The following is a 17,906-nucleotide window of genomic DNA, read 5'->3' on the forward strand; positions in this document are numbered from 1 at the left end:
AAAAACAAATGGCAATTTTAAGACAGGCAAAACCTCTTTTTCAGCAGTGCTGTTGAATAAGCTGCTGTATTTCAGTCAGGTCTTTGGTTACTTTATTAAGTACGGACTAGTGTATTGCTCATCATGGCCACCTCTCTAGAAGCTTTGCTACCTATTGCACATTTTGAGGCTGTTCACCGAGTTGCATCAGAGCTTCTCTGTTACACAGCCTCGCACACAGAAATCTTATCTTCAGGACAGTTCTCTGGTATCCAGAGCTACATCTATTCACTCTGGTGTTGTTTCATCCATCACTCCCTTCAATAAATGGGATGTTGATACAGTTTGTTTCATAATTTTCCACTTTCTATGCTTACATTCAAAAAATACTTATTCAAGAAGAGGGAGCATGCTTCAAATGCAAGTACAAACCTCAAGGAGCCTTATTTTCTTACGTTTGTATAGGAGTTGTGTCCATGCAGAGCATATAAACACAGGAACAGATGTAATATAGCTCCTGAAGCTGAAATACTCCGCTGTGCTTTGAACCGTGTAGTTTCACTAATGTGGATCAGAGAGCATTTTTCAAAGAATCTTTGTTGGTGGTGAGGGGTTGTCCTACGCGCAGGCTCCCTGTGATTTATATCAGCTATGCTCTCAAGCATAAGCTAAAATATTAAATCTTAACTTAGATCTTATAGGACTGTATAAAAAGAAAATGTATTTTACAAGGTAATATTAATGATGTTTATTTGTAGTAGGTGAGCAGGGTTTAGTATAATGGGATATGTTGTGATCTTAAAAACAGTAAATGGCTTAAAAATAGAGAAGGAAGCAGAGAAGTCTTGCACTCCAGTTTGGCCTTTCATGTGTCACTTACATTCAGGAAGATGTGTACTGAAACTAAAAGATACCAAGCTTCAAAGTCATAGATGAAAATATAACTTTAACCTTTAAAAAGGATTCCAACTGCCATGTATGGCTGAAGCTAGGAGCTAAAAAGTGCTGTAAACAGAATTGAGTGCTTAAATGGTGTTAGGGTTTTCCAGAGATTGTGGAGAGGAAGAAATGTGTGTACTTTGCAGGGGTAAGTCCAGCTCGTAATGCAAGACATTAGGAAAAGACTTCTCTGTTGGACTTGACATTACATTATTGCCTAGGCCAAAGGTTTTTGCAGTTTCTACTGTAACATCACTGTTTTCCTTATGTCCCTGAGCTGCACTGCAAAGAGCCTGGAGAAGATGTTGCTTGGCACTCCCGAGAGCTGATGAAAAGCTCTTCTGAGCTCATGGTTTCATGTTTGTACTAGGGAGGTTGTGTTCAGTCAAGCTTTGCCACTGAACAAATACAGGAACTGTTCTACTCTACACTTAAATATTTGAACCATTCAGCCACAATCACATTTACTTTGAAACTACACTGAATTTTTGTACAAGTTAAGGTTTAAAGGTAATGGAAGATTTAATTTTGATTAGTTTTATGATGTCTTTATGGTCTGTCAAATCCTATGATGTCTTAACTGGCAAAATGCTCCTCTGTGAACAAGCAAAGTACTCTGTACAAATTTAAGTATCACTTGGCTGACAGCTTTTTGAACTTTCACCTGGTGTAGCAAAAATCTCTCATTATATACTTGAGAAATAAGGGTTTTCTCTGCAGAATTTGGCCATGTTATTTGTCGAGTCTTCAAGGAATATGCATTTATAGGTGGTCTTTTCCTTGAAAAAGAAATCACTGAAAACAGTTGTTTTCTGAAGGCAATAGTTATTTATTAATACAGGTGTTGTATGACCCTGCCATATTTGGAAGCAACTAACTATTGAATTCTACATTTAGATTTGTGTAGGTCAAGGTAAGGAATACAAATAGATGTAGAAACCTCTTTCTTTTTTCCATATGCCTCAAGTACGTGCTGTTTATGTTTAGGTCATGTATAACAACCATCAGACAGTTTGATTTAAAGGTCGAAAATTCTAGGTAAATGGCTGAGTTACAAATCACAGTATAAACCATGTGTGGTTCAGTGTTTGGTCCTAGATAACGATCCTTTCTGATAAAACCTAAGTGTTAATAAAGCTTCGACATCTTCGAGTCTCTCAGCACCTGTACCTTCACTTGATTTTTTTTTTTAAAGTATGTTAAAAGTTCACTGAAAATGTTAACAGGAATTTGGAAGGAAGATGCGGATTTCATGAAGGACTTCTATTGTTAGCTGTGCTTCATTGCTTTCCCTAGTTAGATCAGTTAGTGAAATGCTGTAAATTAACCCCCTGCCAAGTAGTCAGTGATTCAGCCTGCTGCATAAGCATGCCCTGGACCTCGTATTGCTTTTTTTTTTTAATCTATAATTGGTATTAAATGTTTTTGCTCTTTGCAGAAGGAATTTCTAGCTCAGGATAAAACAATGACACCTTAATAGTTGATTAATGAATTGCATGACAGAGCAAAAACGTTAGAGAATTGATGACTGTGGTTATATTACCTGAGACGGGTGTCTGAGAGCTGGTGATGGATGGTTCTCAGTTCAGAAGTTACTGACACTTTGTTTTTCTTTCAGACTGCAAATGCAACCACTTTGAGCTATTTAGTGACTGGGTTAAAACCAAATACCTTGTATGAATTCTCTGTGATGGTGACTAAAGGTCGAAGATCAAGTACTTGGAGTATGACAGCACATGGAACAACTTTTGAATTAGGTAATCATCTGTGCCTTTCTGGAAGGGTTGACATCCATGATGAGATCAATAAAGTCTTGTCTGCCAGAATCCTGGAGGAGGGAAAGCATGTATTTAAAATGATTATGCTGAGGAGTACTTGCTGGGGGGTTCTTTTCTTTCTAGTTTGGTCAGAAATTCTGATCAAAAAAGAAAAACATACTCCAAAATTCAAAGGGATGATTGCATGCAAAAGAATTTACATCAAATTACAGAGAAGTAATTAATAATGTACCACAGTTCACAGACAGGAGAGAGTAAAGAAGCATACAAAGAAAATAATTTAGCAAGTAATAATTTAAATTCAGTATCATGATGATGATTATTATTACAGTGAGGAAGTGCATGAGGCAAATGAATCAAAACCAAAATCCCAATAAAAATTAAGACATCCAAATGAACCCTAAATTATTCTTCTTCAACGTGAATAGGCATTGCACTTCCCAGAGCTGCAGAAGTGATGCACTCTCCAAGTAGAGAGCAGGAGAGGGTTTGTAGCCGCTGGGGGGAACTCGGCCCCAGTGAGTAGCTGTGATCTCCAGAACCTCTCCTGACCTGTCCCTCATTAGCCCCCATCATCCCACAGTGTGAAATGATCTTTGTGCAGTTTAATTTACTGTTTATTATGCTGGTGTTTCTGTTTATTTGAAGAGTAGGGACAAAAAAGAGCCTATTCAAATTACCCTGCAGTTCTCAGACTAGATTAAAGTACAGCAAAAAGTCAAGTATGTAAAGAATCGGTCAGATCATCCAAGTATTCTAAAACAAGCATTAAGAAAAAGATGAAATCAGAAAGCTCCTAACTTATTCTGAAGTCCCATAATCCTTAGTGAGCGTCAGTTGCTTTTGAAAACATTGTCTTAGTTTTTGGTGAGAGTGATGTATTTGTCCAGAGGTAGATGGCTTTGTCAGAATGCATTCCCCCAAAAACAGAGAACGTCAGAGCAGTGGAACTAGCCCAGATTTGCATGGAGGCTTGCTTCCCCTTCTGATGGCTATGCACATCCAGTGTTTGAACTGTATTTGGTACACACACACTGTTCTCATCCATAACTCTGTGCAGGGATTGTAAAAGTTGCACAGATAAAGTTCTTTGAAGAGAATTTGAAACTCAAAGTGCAGGAGCGAGGGTGAGATAGAGGGAGTTTCATTTCTTCCATTTAAATAGCATCAATTTCTATTTGGGGCACTTGTAAGGAATATTTGTAAATATGACCTAAAAGCTTGGGAACTAAGAGGCAAATGAAAAAAAGCAAAAGCTAAATATATTTTCTCATAACAGATCTTGTGATTTATATTACTCGCCAAATTCCTGAGTGTGTGACTCATTATTTTTGAATACTCATGACTTGCAGCGTTGTACAGGACTTGCTCCTCAACTAAGACTGAAGAAAAATACAGGATAACTGGTTTCAGTGTTGTTCTCTGCATTACTAATCTCTTGAGGGCTAGTCCTGAGGTTTATTTTTTCTTTGAAGCTTACTCTAGGGCCTTGAGTAGTGCTTTACATCATTTCTGTGGAGCATGCTTTTAAGTATCTAGGATAATGATTACAGTAACTTTTGAATCTCTTTTGCCATCCCTGGTTTCCACCTATTATTCTGCATTGGGATAATAGGTAGCCACCTCAGAGGATGTGCAAATTAATTTCTAATAGGTAATATACATAAAGCTCTTTAAACGTGGAAAGCACTGTGTAAGCACTAAATGTTACTATTACAGTATTAAATATCCAAGGCAAATATACTTTGCTAAGAGTTACCTAATTAAAAGTCTCATGTTTTTCATAATGTGGCATTCCACACTGTAGCTGGTTAATGCACCTTTGGAGAGTGGGCTCTGTGCATTTGAAAGCCATTAATCCAAGCCCCAGCTGGATATTTGAATTTGCAGGGAGAAAGGTCTCAGGTTTCAGTCTTTCGCTGGAGTGGTTTGTGCCATTTCCTGAGTTTTAGGCAGGAGGGGCTGATGGGAGCAGAAAGCTCTCCCTCTCTCCTGCTCTCAGTTTTGCTCTCTGGAAACTCAAGGGACAAAGTTGGACAGTTGTGTTCTGCCAGTATTTCTGGATTGCACATGCTTCCGTGGTGCAGGTTTCCTTGCAAATCACAAATAAATGTTCAGTAAAGTAAGTTAAGAATTACTGGTTCCAATTCTAAACCTCTGGTGGATTTACTTTGCTGAATCAGATTTGAGTGGCAAATTGGCATTCCTGGGTCTTGGTCCCACCATAAAGCTGAAAATATGGAGATATTTCATATGCCTGTGCCTATAAAATGTGTTTATTCCAGAAGTTCATGCAGTTTTTCTGATGAGCAAACAAATTCATGTCAGAAGTCACTAACCCCAACTACTAGAGTTCTCTGAAGGTGATGTGGTTTTGAAGATAGATGAGCTCAATCATGAATCACAGCGTCTGGTGACAGAAAGGCTTTAGAAACAGGTAACTTGCCATGGAAAGGAAATACCGCATACCAGATGGCATTTGCCAGTTTAATGGAGTAAATCAGTAAGACCACTGCACTGGTATAGTTGATTTATCTGAAGACTGAATGTTCAGGGTTTTTTATTGTTGTATGTGCCTTTCTTATAATAAAAAGTGAAGGTGCTGCGATTACTTACATCCAGTGAAATTGGGCAAACTGTTTCTGATAACCTGTTTTTTGTTTCTTTGCAGTTCCTACTTCTCCTCCCAAAGATGTGACTGTGGTGAGCAAAGAGGGAAAACCTCGGACAATAATTGTTAACTGGCAGCCTCCGTCTGAAGCCAATGGCAAAATTACAGGTGCAGTTTGCGTGAGCTACAAAGGCAGATACAAGATAGCTTGTTAACAGCAGAATGTAATCTACATAACTATGTGAACATATTCCATATTTAGCCTGGAGCTATCCACAGGTTCTATATCTTCTTTGCCAATCTTTTTAATAGCTTGGATTAATTATTTACTTTTGTACCCAGTAAAATATATATCAAGATATAAACTGTAACTGCAGTATGAAATGGGAGTCTAACCACAAATATAATTGAAAGTTTAAATATCTCAATAACTTTTGCCTTCATCAGTTTGTGCTATTCTAATAGCAAGCCTCCAGAAATACATCTGTTAATGCATCTGGCCTGTCAGTATTTTATTTAGAAGTCTGTCCCGGTGATCCTTGCCATCTTCCTGCCATTGCTGTGGCACAGATCAGACTTAAAGCCTGTTTATTAATCCCCTGACATAATCATTAGGAGCAAACTGTTATTTGACTTGGTAACTGCATTGCTTTCATGTAGGGTAAATCATTTACAGAAAACAATAATTACTGTTTCCTTTCTGTAAGCGTTCTGTTTGTTTGGATTCCCATTTCTAAAGGCTTTTTGAAATGATTCACTTCAGTTTTCCTTTTTTTTCCCTCCCCCAGGCTTTAAGCTTAAAGCAGATTTTATCAGCATACAGTTTGCACTGTATGATTTTGCTTTTGTTATCAGAATTAACTGTGGTACAAGAATCAAACCTTTGAAACCTGTCACCAAGGCAAGAGTATGATTATACAGTGCTCAGTGCTGTAGCCCGTGTTCTAGACAGGAGACAAAAATGAGTCTGATTCCTTTGAAAAGGCAGAATATTGTAGACTGCCTTTAGTAAAAGCAATACACTTTCTTATAAGTATTCTTAAGTATTTAATTACAGTAGTTTAAGTATTAATGTAAGAAAGACCCCTAAAAAGCAAAGTGGCACTGAGCTTGCAGCCCAGAGCCTGCAGGTAAGATGCTGTGGCTGTGCCAGGTGCACTTGCTGTCTTCCTGGTGTCAGTGCTAAAACAACAGTGTGGGAGGGTTGTGCAAACACACCAGCACACTGCTCTTCTGTGTGATCGGGTGCCATGTGTCTCACGGTGCAGCTGTGGGGATGCAGCTCCTGCAGAGCAGCAGCTCACGCTGCGCCAGAATGCCCGAGCCATTTCTCTCTGTGCATACAGATAGCTGTTTGTACCTTTCTCTGTTTTGATTTGTCTCTGTAAAGCCAGTTCTGCGTTTCTTTATTATCAGCAAGATGTTTCTTCCATATGGGAAGGAAAGCTTGACTGGAGGAGCGGGAGCCTTTATCTTTACTGCAGGTTAAAGGACTTGGTTGCTAGCTGTCAGTGAGGGTCATTGACAGGTGTGAAACGCAAGGCACAAATAACCCCAGCGTATATGTGCTCTTAAAAAGATAAGCCTGTCACCTTACATCACGTGTATGTCAGGAAGGGAAGGCGATAATACAAAGAGATCAGCATTCACTTACACAGTGCAATTAGCAAAATTAGCATACGCATTTTCCAGGTAACAAATCTCCTTGCAATGTCTATACTGTGAAGGAGAACCTTGCATTTTTTTCATAGGTGTTGGATGGAAACACACAGTATTTATTAGTATTTGCATAAGCGCTAAATTCTAAAATATTATGTGTCTATAGGGGTACGAGTCCACCAAACATCAGACTGGGTTTGCCAAGGGAGCCAGACAGGGATTTTTGGGGATGTGGCAGCTGAGTGCCCTCTGCTGGACAGAGCCATTGCCAGCGAGAGAAGCAGAGACGAGTAATTAATTACTGATTAACCCTGCTCAATTCATTCTGTGCAGTCATAGCAGAAATGCTGTGCAATGAAGTAATTCTGTGCTCTGGATAGCATGTCTGTGGAATACTTACTTGTCTTTGCAGTTCCTATTTTCCTTTGATGTGGCTAAGATGGATGTGAAATTCTGAAATGTGCTAATCTGGATTCCAGGTGCTTTGGCATCATAATAATTGCTGACTAATTAGTACAGTCATGAGGAAACTCAGTTATCTGGTGCCACTACGCTGTATATAATGCTTTCAGCTATCACTGTGTGCATGTGTTGTCCCTTCCTAGACAAGTTACAGATAGGTTGCTTTGTGACCTGTACAAGTAGCAAATTATTAAATCCAACCCACAGAGGTTAACGCGCCACCAAGGGCAGAAATTAAGCCTACCAGACCTACAAATGGTGTTTCAGGCATCATCCTCCATGCCGTACTGGCTACTGGGAATTACATGAATGTGAGGTACCAGCAAGATTTTTCATTTTTCTGAAGAACTGGAAGCTGCTCCAGAGAACCTGCTTCCCTCTTCTTACCGAACCCCACAGACAGGTGGGCAGTGGGACAAGAGCAGTAGCAATTCGTGCATGAAGCCTCTGACCTAGCCCTATATTTGGGCAAATTAATGCCAGGGGCTCTATGTTCTTTGTGACAGAAATCACAATGCTTTTACTTCATATTACTTTGTATGTGCAGTATATTTAACACCAGATCACATGCTCCTCCTGTACTGTTTTCCTAGGACCTGCAAGATAGCATCAGTTCTCTTCAGATTGTTTCTTTGTTAATAAACTGAAAAAGTAATAAACCAATTAGATTTAATATGAACTCATAAACACAAGTTCTTTTGCTATGCATGAGAATGTTTTGTTGTTTCAAGGTTAGCAATTTTCCCTAAACATTAATACTTTGAAGATGTATTTATAAGAGTAGTTTTATGTTATTTTACATTACTTGGTCCATGAACAGATAAAGAGGTGGAAGCGAGGAATTCATCCATACTTAATGAACAGTGATGAAAAATAATTTTGATACTTTAAATAGATTTTTTCTCTCAACATACTTTTGAATAGCTTTAAATTTTAGATAGGAAGGCTGTCTAATACATGAATACATTCCTAGTCTTTGAAAATGTAAGAATACACTTTCAAAAACCCATAATCATTTAGCTGTGCAAATATCATTAAAAGTCGATGGAACTCTTGCTGTTAGATCTTACGACTATCCTGTTCTTTTATGTATAAAGTTCTTTTGTTTCTTTCCTTTGAATAGGGTACATCATTTACTACAGTACGGATGTGAATGCTGAAATACATGACTGGGTTATTGAACCCGTTGTGGGAAACAGACTGACCCATCAGATACAAGAATTGACCCTCGATACACCATATTATTTCAAAATTCAGGCCCGCAACTCCAAGGGCATGGGGCCTATGTCTGAGGCAGTTCAGTTCAGAACCCCAAAAGGTAAAGTATCACACATAGCTAAATATCTTCCTTGTTTTCTGAATGCCATCCCTATAGGAATAAGTCACCAAATAGCATTAATTTTATATTTAAACTGGAAAAGACAGGCAGATGATGAAGTTGGATTACAATAAAATTTTCCCTCTGATTGCTCTTGCATGTATTTAATATATATGCAGATTTTGCTCAACTGTTTGCTTATTTGTGTTATTTCAAAATTAGTGGTGGGCCTTTAGGACATCTAGTTATTGATGCTGAGGGTCCATGTCCCACATGTGTGTTTTAGAAAACTACTTTCTAGTTGCTTTAAGATTCTAGGTCTTGTGTGTCTTGTCTGCTCATGATAAAATGGTCCAAGGCAGCAGGGATCTGGAGTTGGTAGCCAGTGAAATACTGCTCGCTGCTGGCTTGGTTGATGTAATGGGAACTAGTGTGACGCAGCGGACTCTTTAATCACGAAGTGCTTGCTGAGGGCTACCTAGTGAAATAGTACAAACATAATACCTTGAAAAAAAAGTACTTTAAGGAGAGGTGAAGAATAAAAAGTTATGAATCTAACAGTGCTCTTTCCATGTTAGTATTCATGGTTAAAATTGAAAGCTTTATTCTAGCCAGTCTGTTTATGCTATGTGAAACTTGAAATTCTGTCTCTCACTCCTTCAAGCCTTATGATCTTTCTCTTGTTTTTTCCTTCCCTGTGCTTGTTCCACTAGCTGAATCCTCAGATAAAATGCCTAATGATCAAGGTAAATGAAGAGCCATGCTTTCTCTTTCACTCCATCCTTTCCATGTGTTGTTTTTTCCTTTCCATGTGCTGTTGCATGTCCTAAATGAAACAAGTATCTGCTGCTCTAAATATAAATGAGCAAGTTCCTGTTGTGCTTTTAATAGTGGAATAACTGGAAGCTCTATTTGTGGTTTGGGTGTTTGGAATATAAAGTGATCTCTGTAGTCAGATGTCACATGAAGGGATGAGTGGGTTGTGCCAGAGGTGAATCATTCTGTCAAAATGAATTTGGATTAAGTGATATTCCAGCCAGCCTCTGACCATTTATGCAAGATCTCAGTATACAGAGGAGGAAGATCAGACAGTTATCTAATTAGCACAAGTACTGTTTTGCAAGCTCTACGTCTATAATTATTTTTATAATAAGGGAAAATATATCTGCTCTAGAAAGCTTTTTTGCAAGAGAGATTCTGTTTGTCAGCTCGTTTAGACTCCAGACTCTGCTGAAGAGCACAGCATTAGCTACTAAAAGCCTTAAGGCTTTAAAATGTTTGCTTGAAAAATGGTAGCTTTGAGTTTACTACATTGCATTATATGGGGAATGTCCCAGGGCTATTTTTGCTTGCTTCCAAATAAGCTGCAAGCCTAATAAAAAGGGGAAGAATTAGTCTAAAGGGATGAGTTTAAAAGGACATTGGCAAGCAGCTTAGACATACAATTAAATAGATCCTAAAGGGGTTGAGAATGATCTTTTTTTTTTTAACTTGCTTTTCAACCTGTTATTTGGAAGTAATTTCTTAAATATGCTTTATTAGGCAATTACAGAGTAAATTCTTACTCAAACTAGAATAACAGAGATGCTAGCTGAGAGTCAGGCTTGTCTGTGAGGAAGCAGAGGCTCCCCATGTTGTCGTTAGTCCTCTCTTGCAGGTAGAATGGAATAAGGAAAGATTAAATGGTTTTATTTAAAAGTTGCTGTTTACTCTTGCTCTACTCTTCTAACTTCATTTCAGCAGATAACTAAATCTTCTCATCCAACATTATCTCATACTAAAATAATCTTTTCTTCTACTAATGATTTGATTAACATTTATAAATTTATAACATCTATAACTCATAAAGCCTACGTAAAAGCCAAGAGAGTTTTGTTTCAGAATTCCTATACGAGAATGTGGAGATCAGAAATCATGGCAATAGGTTAAATGTAGAAAAGGAGAACACAAGCTGAACAGCAGAAGAGCTTGCTCTGTGACAAGGTCCTATAATTGCAGAATTGTGTCCTTGAGGAATACTGAACAGGTTATTTGAGACTGGAAGGAACAAAGTCCAGTGGGACCAAGTCTCTGGTCACAGTGCTTCTGGCCTTCTTCTCCCCCGTGTCAGAGCTCTTCCTGTATTCAGGAGCGAGCTCCCCAGCATGTACAGGCTGTGCTGCTTTCTGGAATTAGACGCTGAGAAGTGATGTGGTCAGTTAGGTACCTGAATTTCACTATGTTTTGAAAACTGGCGTTCGTGCCTTGTAGATACCTTTGCTTGGCTGGAAGTGTGCACGCTGCTTGCTGCACGGAGGCCACGCGGTCGGTGCCAGCGCCTGGTGTCCCTGAGCTACCCCCTCTACAAGGGTAGCGTGCAGGTGGTTGTTCCAAGGATGTCCACAGCTGGAATATTGTTTCTTCCATATCTCTGACTTCCAGCGTTTTTACCATCTAAATGCAATTTACACTCTTGTCACATATGCACGCATCCAGGGGCGGTATGGTAGTGAGTGCAGGCCCATGATAAACTGCCCTGACTCAGGGTCTTACACCCACATTTACACGTCATCTCTGCTGCTCCGTGCAGGTGATTTTGCATATCTTACCATCATTTTATGCCATCTGTGAACTTTAGTAGCAATTATTTTAATTTTCTTTCACAGTGTTATTAAGGATATTGAATTATACTTGGCCAAGCTCAGGTCTTTGCAGAACCTCATTAGAAATATCCCCTGTGAATAATGATTCTGCAATTATAATTCTTATTCTTATCAGTTAATTAGTTGTTAATCTTGTTAATATGTGCCACATTGCTTTTTTATTATGCTATTTTTAACAAAGCTCAGTGAAATGTTTTATGGAAGTCTAAATATAGTATGTCTGCATAGTTTCTGTTCCCAACTAAATTTATTGTCTGACATTGTTTGTTTGAAAAGACCTGTTTTCAGTAAAACAGAAAGATGGACATGAAGTATGCCCCCATCTCCTGTCTGTCAGTTTTTCCATGATCTTGCCTATTATAAGGATCTAGCTCCTGCATTAAAAATGCATAGGGCTGTCTATTTCTCTTTTTAAAATATTGCCAGTTATTTTTATTGCCTCCTCCTCTGCCCCCCTCCAAGCTTCTCTGGTGCTCTGCTGTGTCTTCAGTGCCAGGTTTGATTCAGAGAATTCACCCTTTTTTTTTCCCACATCTCTTTGGTGCAAGTTATATGGTCATACGGATCTAAATATATTAAATACCAGCTGATTAAAATTCTGTTTAATTTATTTCATTGATGCTGCAAAATTACCAGTCCAGTACTTCAAAGAGAAAACTCGTTTTAACTGAATGCTATGGCCTCTCTGGGCTGGCAGGTGCAATATATCTTGTTCATTATAGATTTGTCCTGCAATACGCCTTTCCCATTATTATAGACTACACCTAATTCCTCACTGTATACGTGTAACATTCCTTCTTATTGTCCGCCTTGGGGATTATTCAGTAGTCTTGCTGGTGCCTTTGCTGTTCTTATCAGTTGTCTTTATTTCACAGTTACTAATTTACAGACTTTTGGCTTCAGATTAATAATTTCCATTCATGGCACATACTTACTAGTTCTTGATTAGTGTGGATTGTTAACTGAGAAAACCCTTCTTCCAGATGTAAGCTGCTGTATCTGGGGACTTGTTTTTTGTGTTTTTGACTTTTTGTGCCTACCTCTGTAAAAATGTGTCAAGTATAAAAAATTCTAGTAAGAGGAACATTGTTCTTTGCATGTTGCATTACGTTTCCCCCCTTTACAGTGTTTTTATCATTCGTGGTCATTTTGCATTAGTATATTCTAATGAAAACACAAAAGTGATGAAAAAAACAGGGCTTTTGTGCACCTTTTCTTCTGGAAGCCTTCTGCTAACTCAGGAGAGATCTTGGTATTAGAAGTGAACTTGTGACTTCATGCCTCTTGCTGTGGCAGCAAGCGATCTGAGTTAGACCTGACTTACATGAGGGGAAGTGCTTGGTAGAGGAGCAGGAGGACAGCGTTTCTGTGGGTAGGTTGGCTCTTGCATCTAGCACCCAGGAGATTCTGCTAAGAGAGGCTGTGCCATGTGCCTCGGTTTGTAATAATTAGCATATAGATACATTTACTTCTGTTGCCAGCCTATAAACATAATGCTTTGAAACTAATTAATTTGTTTTCCCTGGGTTTTGCCAAAAACATTTCTGTGATACTTCATTGTCACTTATGGCAAATGCAAAACAAACAGGAAAGAATGGGGAGAATTTTAAAGCAAGCTTTTAAGGTTAGGAAGGGACTTAATATTATATTTACTGTGCTTTTTCTTCCTCACTCACCGTAATTAGTGATTAGGAAAAGAAACCTGTATAACTACTGTTTCAGGATGATTAACTGTGTGTACAAGTGTGGCAAAACCATTTGCCTCAATATATACCTGTGTATTACTGCAAATAATTTTTGTTATATTGTTTAAAATGAATACTAGCACAGGAAGCTAATAGCTCTATTGAAGTGGTTCTCTTCCTGGAGAAACATAGTTGCCATATCTTTGTGTAGGGGGAGAAAAGGATTAAGAGATGCTCACAATTGTTCAGAGAGAAATTCCAAAGGAGCTGCCTTGTAGTGCTAGAGTGGGTGTTGGTGTGTACGTAGGTGTACGTGTGTCTGTATATATATGTGTATAGATGTATATATAGAATTACCATATATGTGACTTTTTCAGCTTCAGGATCTGCAGGAAAGGGAAGCCGCCCAGTGGACATAGGGCCAGATTACAAACCACCACTCGGTGGTAAGTGTTGTTACAAAGCTTTTCAATTCAAATGCAGCAACTTGTGGTATTTCAGAGTGATGAGACAGCCCACCAAAAATACTAAACTGTTTACAACCCAGACCAAATCTGTTTCCGTAACTTTTTTGTCTTATGATGGTAGCTGTGCCCATTCGAGAAACTGTTATCAGACTTCTGTCGTAGCACTCTTGCCTACTGCGTAGGGTATTTGGAAAAAATACCTTCCCCTTCCTTTTCATTTCAGTCTTGACAGTAGATCTTGTTCTCGGTTTAGTTTTAAATGCCTGCTCTAGTGCACAAGTGTAAAATTTATTCAGTGAGAACATATTAGGACGGAAAAAAAATCATCTTAACCCCTTCTCCGTATTAGCACTGGGCATTGTGGAGCCTTGCCCTTAGGTAACACTCATTAGTGTTACATAAAATGTGTTTTCTTTCAGAGGAAAGTGACCACTGTCGAATATTGATATGATTCGTGTGATTACTGGGTCCAGGGGAATGCCCATCGTGCTGTAGTTCTAGCAGGGTCCCAGGTTAACTCTCCTCAGACTCAACTATTGAATTTTTTTATGATAGCTATTAGAGTAGGGTGAACTTATAGACTGATAGTTGGAACTGGATCTATAAAGTACCTTACAGATTACACAGTTGTACAGAAACATGATTGGCGAATGACAGAAAAATAAGTAAGCATTTCATGTGAAATCCTAGCAGATAAACTATCATTCTTATTCTACTAATCTTTTTCCCAGTCTGGGATCGGCACTCCTTGCTTTTGTTGGGGATCTTTTCCAAGTCAAGTCTTAATAAAAAATAACCCTTTTCTCCCTACTCTTACAGGCAGTAACAGTCCCCATGGAAGCCCTACTTCTCCCTTGGATAGCAACATGCTTCTTGTGATCATTGTATCCGTTGGAGTCATCACCATTGTGATCGTGGTGATAGTTGCTGTCTTCTGCACTCGTCGTACCACTTCTCACCAGAAAAAGTAAGGGCACTTAGCCCTGTCCTACCTTTCTCAATGAATTCTGTTATTTTTCTCACTTAATCTGTTCTTTATGATGTATAGATCTTTATGATGCATGGTTCTTTATGATGTATGGATCTTTATGATATATATATCTTTATGATGAAGACTTTATTACTTTTAAGCCTTGTGAGCTGTAGAAGCTCTGTCCTGACACCAAAGTGTAGTAATATAGTGCTGTGACATGAGTTTGAACTCCAGTGTTTGGCAGATAACTCAGCTGCATTGATGGATGTTATCATGAAGTTGGTGATGATGTTCTTTGGCTTTTCATCAGTATTTCAGAGATTACAAAACATCAAAGGTTTACAGACAAAAATGCTATAACAGTGCTTTCATATAGACCTACGCTTCTCCCTGTCTGAGGAGAAAGTACTGTTTAAAATACCGGGATTATCTTGCATTCTTGTCTGAACATCAGCTTTGTGTGCTTGCAGTAATCACACCAATCTCTGGTGAATGTCTTGCTGGAAGCTCAGATGGTCGTCTGAGAGCTGACATCTCATTATGCAGCTTCCGTTACTGCTTGCGCCAGGATCAGAGGCAGAATTAATTCAGGCAGAGCAGCATGCAGGCCTGGCTCTTCTGTTTCCAACCCTGTGCTGATACTTCTGTGTAGAGCTGTGTGTGCTCAACAGCTCAGGCAGATTCTCACTTCTGTTCTTAGTATGTCCTCCACTGTGCACAGCAGGCTTCCAAGCTGTGCATGATAATAACTAATTCTTAGATAGATTACTGGAGTGGAATGTGGACCCGGGGCTGGACTCCTTAGAAAAGTGCTCCAGAATCCTGAATAGAACTGTGTGTCTGACTTCTACCCTCACTTAGAGCACAGACATCTGAATTAAGATGACAGCAGTGATGCTGCCATTTATTTGGCTACTGGAAGTTGTTCCTGCATGTTCTTTTAAAGAACTGAACAGAGCTGAAAGCTTTTTGTTGTTTTTAAGTTTGAAGAGACTGTTTTATGCAAAACAGGGTTTTAAGGAAGTCACTAAAAGCATGGCTTAGAAGGTAATTCCACTTTTTTTCTGAAGCTGAACCATCCTGCAAGAATGCAAATTCGTAGGAGAAGAGAATGTGGATATGTGAGAGAGAGTCTAGCAGCTGGGGGATGTGATGGGGAGAGGAGAAAGTTCATGGTCTTGTGCCCAAGAGAGGTTATTTATTTCTCAAACAGCAAAAATAACCCTGTGAAATTTTGCCTTTGCTTTCCCAGTGTCTAAATGCCACCTTCCACATGCAGCAACCCGCAACCTTCTGATCTGCTTCATTTGCTCAACTACAGAGCTTACAGCCAGATGCTGGGAGCATGTATGGCTGCGTATCACCTATGTGAGAGGCTCTGTTTGCCAATACTTTCAAAATTGTATGTAGGCAGATATCTTAGCCATTTCTAGCAAATGTGCTACCCAGAAGGGACACCTTCCTCCAGCACTGCCAGGGCCCAAAAGGAGAAGGGAGTGGGGAGGGCAGTGCTGGAACTCTGAATTTCATTTTTCCCAAATTCCTTCTTGTCAAATGTCTTCCTCACAAGCACTCTCCCCAGTTTGCTGCTGATGCTGTTCAACAGCAATGAAAAAACACATTAGTTAGATGTATCTAACCTGAGCAGTGGTAAAATGAATGTTCTTGTCATTAGTCTTTTGTGTTAACCATCCTGTTGGGATAATTGGCCATTTCCACACTCCTTCTGCAGCTATTGTTTGAGGTTGTTTGTAAACCCTGGAGTACAGCACAGCATGGTGTACATACACTTTGTGTTTAGAATATTCTTTTAATAACCATAAGCGCTGGAAACTTAATTTTTGTTAATGAAAGCTTAGTCTGTAGAGCACAGTTCTGCAGCATGTGGTACCATTTGAGACAAAATTCATGGCATCAGAGTTGCAGAATATGCAGGGGTATGCTTTGAGATGTCAGATGTGCTTATATGTAAAATTCAAAGCTTCCTGCCCAGTGGGTAGCTTTCGCTCAGCTGGATTCAAGATCAGAAAGAAATCTCTATGAAAATTTGCCTTTTTCAACAAGTGAAAGGAAGCATACATCTAAGAACATTTCATTTGTTTTCCTTCCCAAGGAAACGAGCTGCCTGCAAATCAGTGAACGGGTCCCACAAGTACAAAGGAAACTCCAAAGATGTCAAGCCTCCTGACCTTTGGATCCATCATGAAAGACTGGAGCTAAAACCCATTGATAAATCTCCAGATCCCAATCCAATCATGACAGATACCCCAATCCCTCGCAACTCCCAAGACATCACCCCAGTTGATAATTCCATGGACAGCAATATCCATCAAAGGCGGAATTCCTACAGAGGTGAGCTATCAGCAAATACTTTGATCCTGATTCTTAAACTATATATATTTTACTTTATCTGTCAAAATCACTTTACTGGCATGTTATTTGGTTACCGTGTTTCTTTGTTCTTACTTTTTGAGTACTGAATTTGTCTTGTGCCTGGTTTATAAGGCTCTATGAAAAGGAAGGATCACGTTTTTTAGTGACGAAAGTGAATGCACAAGAGTTAAATTATGAATTTCCCGTAGTAAATACTGATCAGTAGTCAGAAGATCATGTAACAAGTGTGTGACACATTTCTTTCAGCAAACACACAATCAGGTTTCGGCACCTTAGCCAGCTACTGCTCATCTCTGAGGCTTGGCTGAGTTTCCACATGGTGAGTGGTTCATGTGGTAATCCAGCACGTCTTACCCACACGCACGACTCTGTTCTACCACTCATTTCCCAGAGCTGCATCGCCAGAGGTTTGTGTTAGCCTGATGGCCTGGCGAGTTCTGGAGAGTGCCCAGTGATCTTTAACACTCCTCCACCTCCCCACTTCGTGGTGAAGGATGAAAGAGCTGTTTCTGTCAGTTGTGAGTCACAAAACTGCTTACAGACAGGAGAGCCCTCTTTTGCACTCAGAAATAACGAGAGGAGGATTGAAATTATCGTGGTATGGTATCACAGAAGTCTCGCTGCCATAGTAAATAACCTTCAGTATTCTTCCTTCAGGGCATGAGTCAGAGGATAGCATGTCCACGCTGGCAGGAAGAAGGGGAATGAGGCCCAAGATGATGATGCCTTTTGATTCTCAGCCACCTCAGCGTAAGTCAGCAGCCTACCTACCAGCTGTCCTGGACTTGGGTGCACCCAAACAAACCATGCTGATGCTGTATGCACAGGCACAAACGTTCACTTACAGTCTTCCTGCTTACATCTCCTAAGTAATTCTGTCATATCCGCAGTGGAAACAGTTCAAAGAAGGCATCCTGAATCCCTTATCGTGAAGGCAGAGTTAGATCGAGTTAGAAGGAATAGCTGTACTGGGCGGCATGCTGCAAAAGGGGGGAGAGT

At 39.5% G+C, this 17,906-nt stretch overlaps 1 protein-coding gene across 12 annotated transcripts in view; it reads left to right on the plus strand.

Moving 5' to 3' along the window:
• NEO1 (neogenin 1) overlaps positions 1-17,906 on the plus strand; it is a 190,604-nt gene that overhangs the window by 161,002 nt on the left and 11,696 nt on the right. For 8 of the 12 annotated variants that reach the window (XM_067003708.1, XM_067003702.1, XM_067003707.1 and 5 more), the window contains exons 18-25: positions 2,537-2,675; positions 5,368-5,475; positions 8,552-8,746; positions 9,460-9,492; positions 13,451-13,519; positions 14,360-14,507; positions 16,627-16,865; positions 17,565-17,657. In XM_067003708.1, the coding sequence (XP_066859809.1) occupies positions 2,537-2,675; positions 5,368-5,475; positions 8,552-8,746; positions 9,460-9,492; positions 13,451-13,519; positions 14,360-14,507; positions 16,627-16,865; positions 17,565-17,657 (1,024 nt within the window). The remainder of the gene's footprint in view (positions 1-2,536; positions 2,676-5,367; positions 5,476-8,551; positions 8,747-9,459; positions 9,493-13,450; positions 13,520-14,359; positions 14,508-16,626; positions 16,866-17,564; positions 17,658-17,906) is intronic. The other 4 variants (XM_067003699.1, XM_067003704.1, XM_067003706.1 and 1 more) reach the window with 1 other exon arrangement.

Source organism: Anser cygnoides, chromosome 11 (assembly GCF_040182565.1).
Source record: "Anser cygnoides isolate HZ-2024a breed goose chromosome 11, Taihu_goose_T2T_genome, whole genome shotgun sequence".
NCBI classification, from domain to species: domain Eukaryota; kingdom Metazoa; phylum Chordata; class Aves; order Anseriformes; family Anatidae; genus Anser; species Anser cygnoides.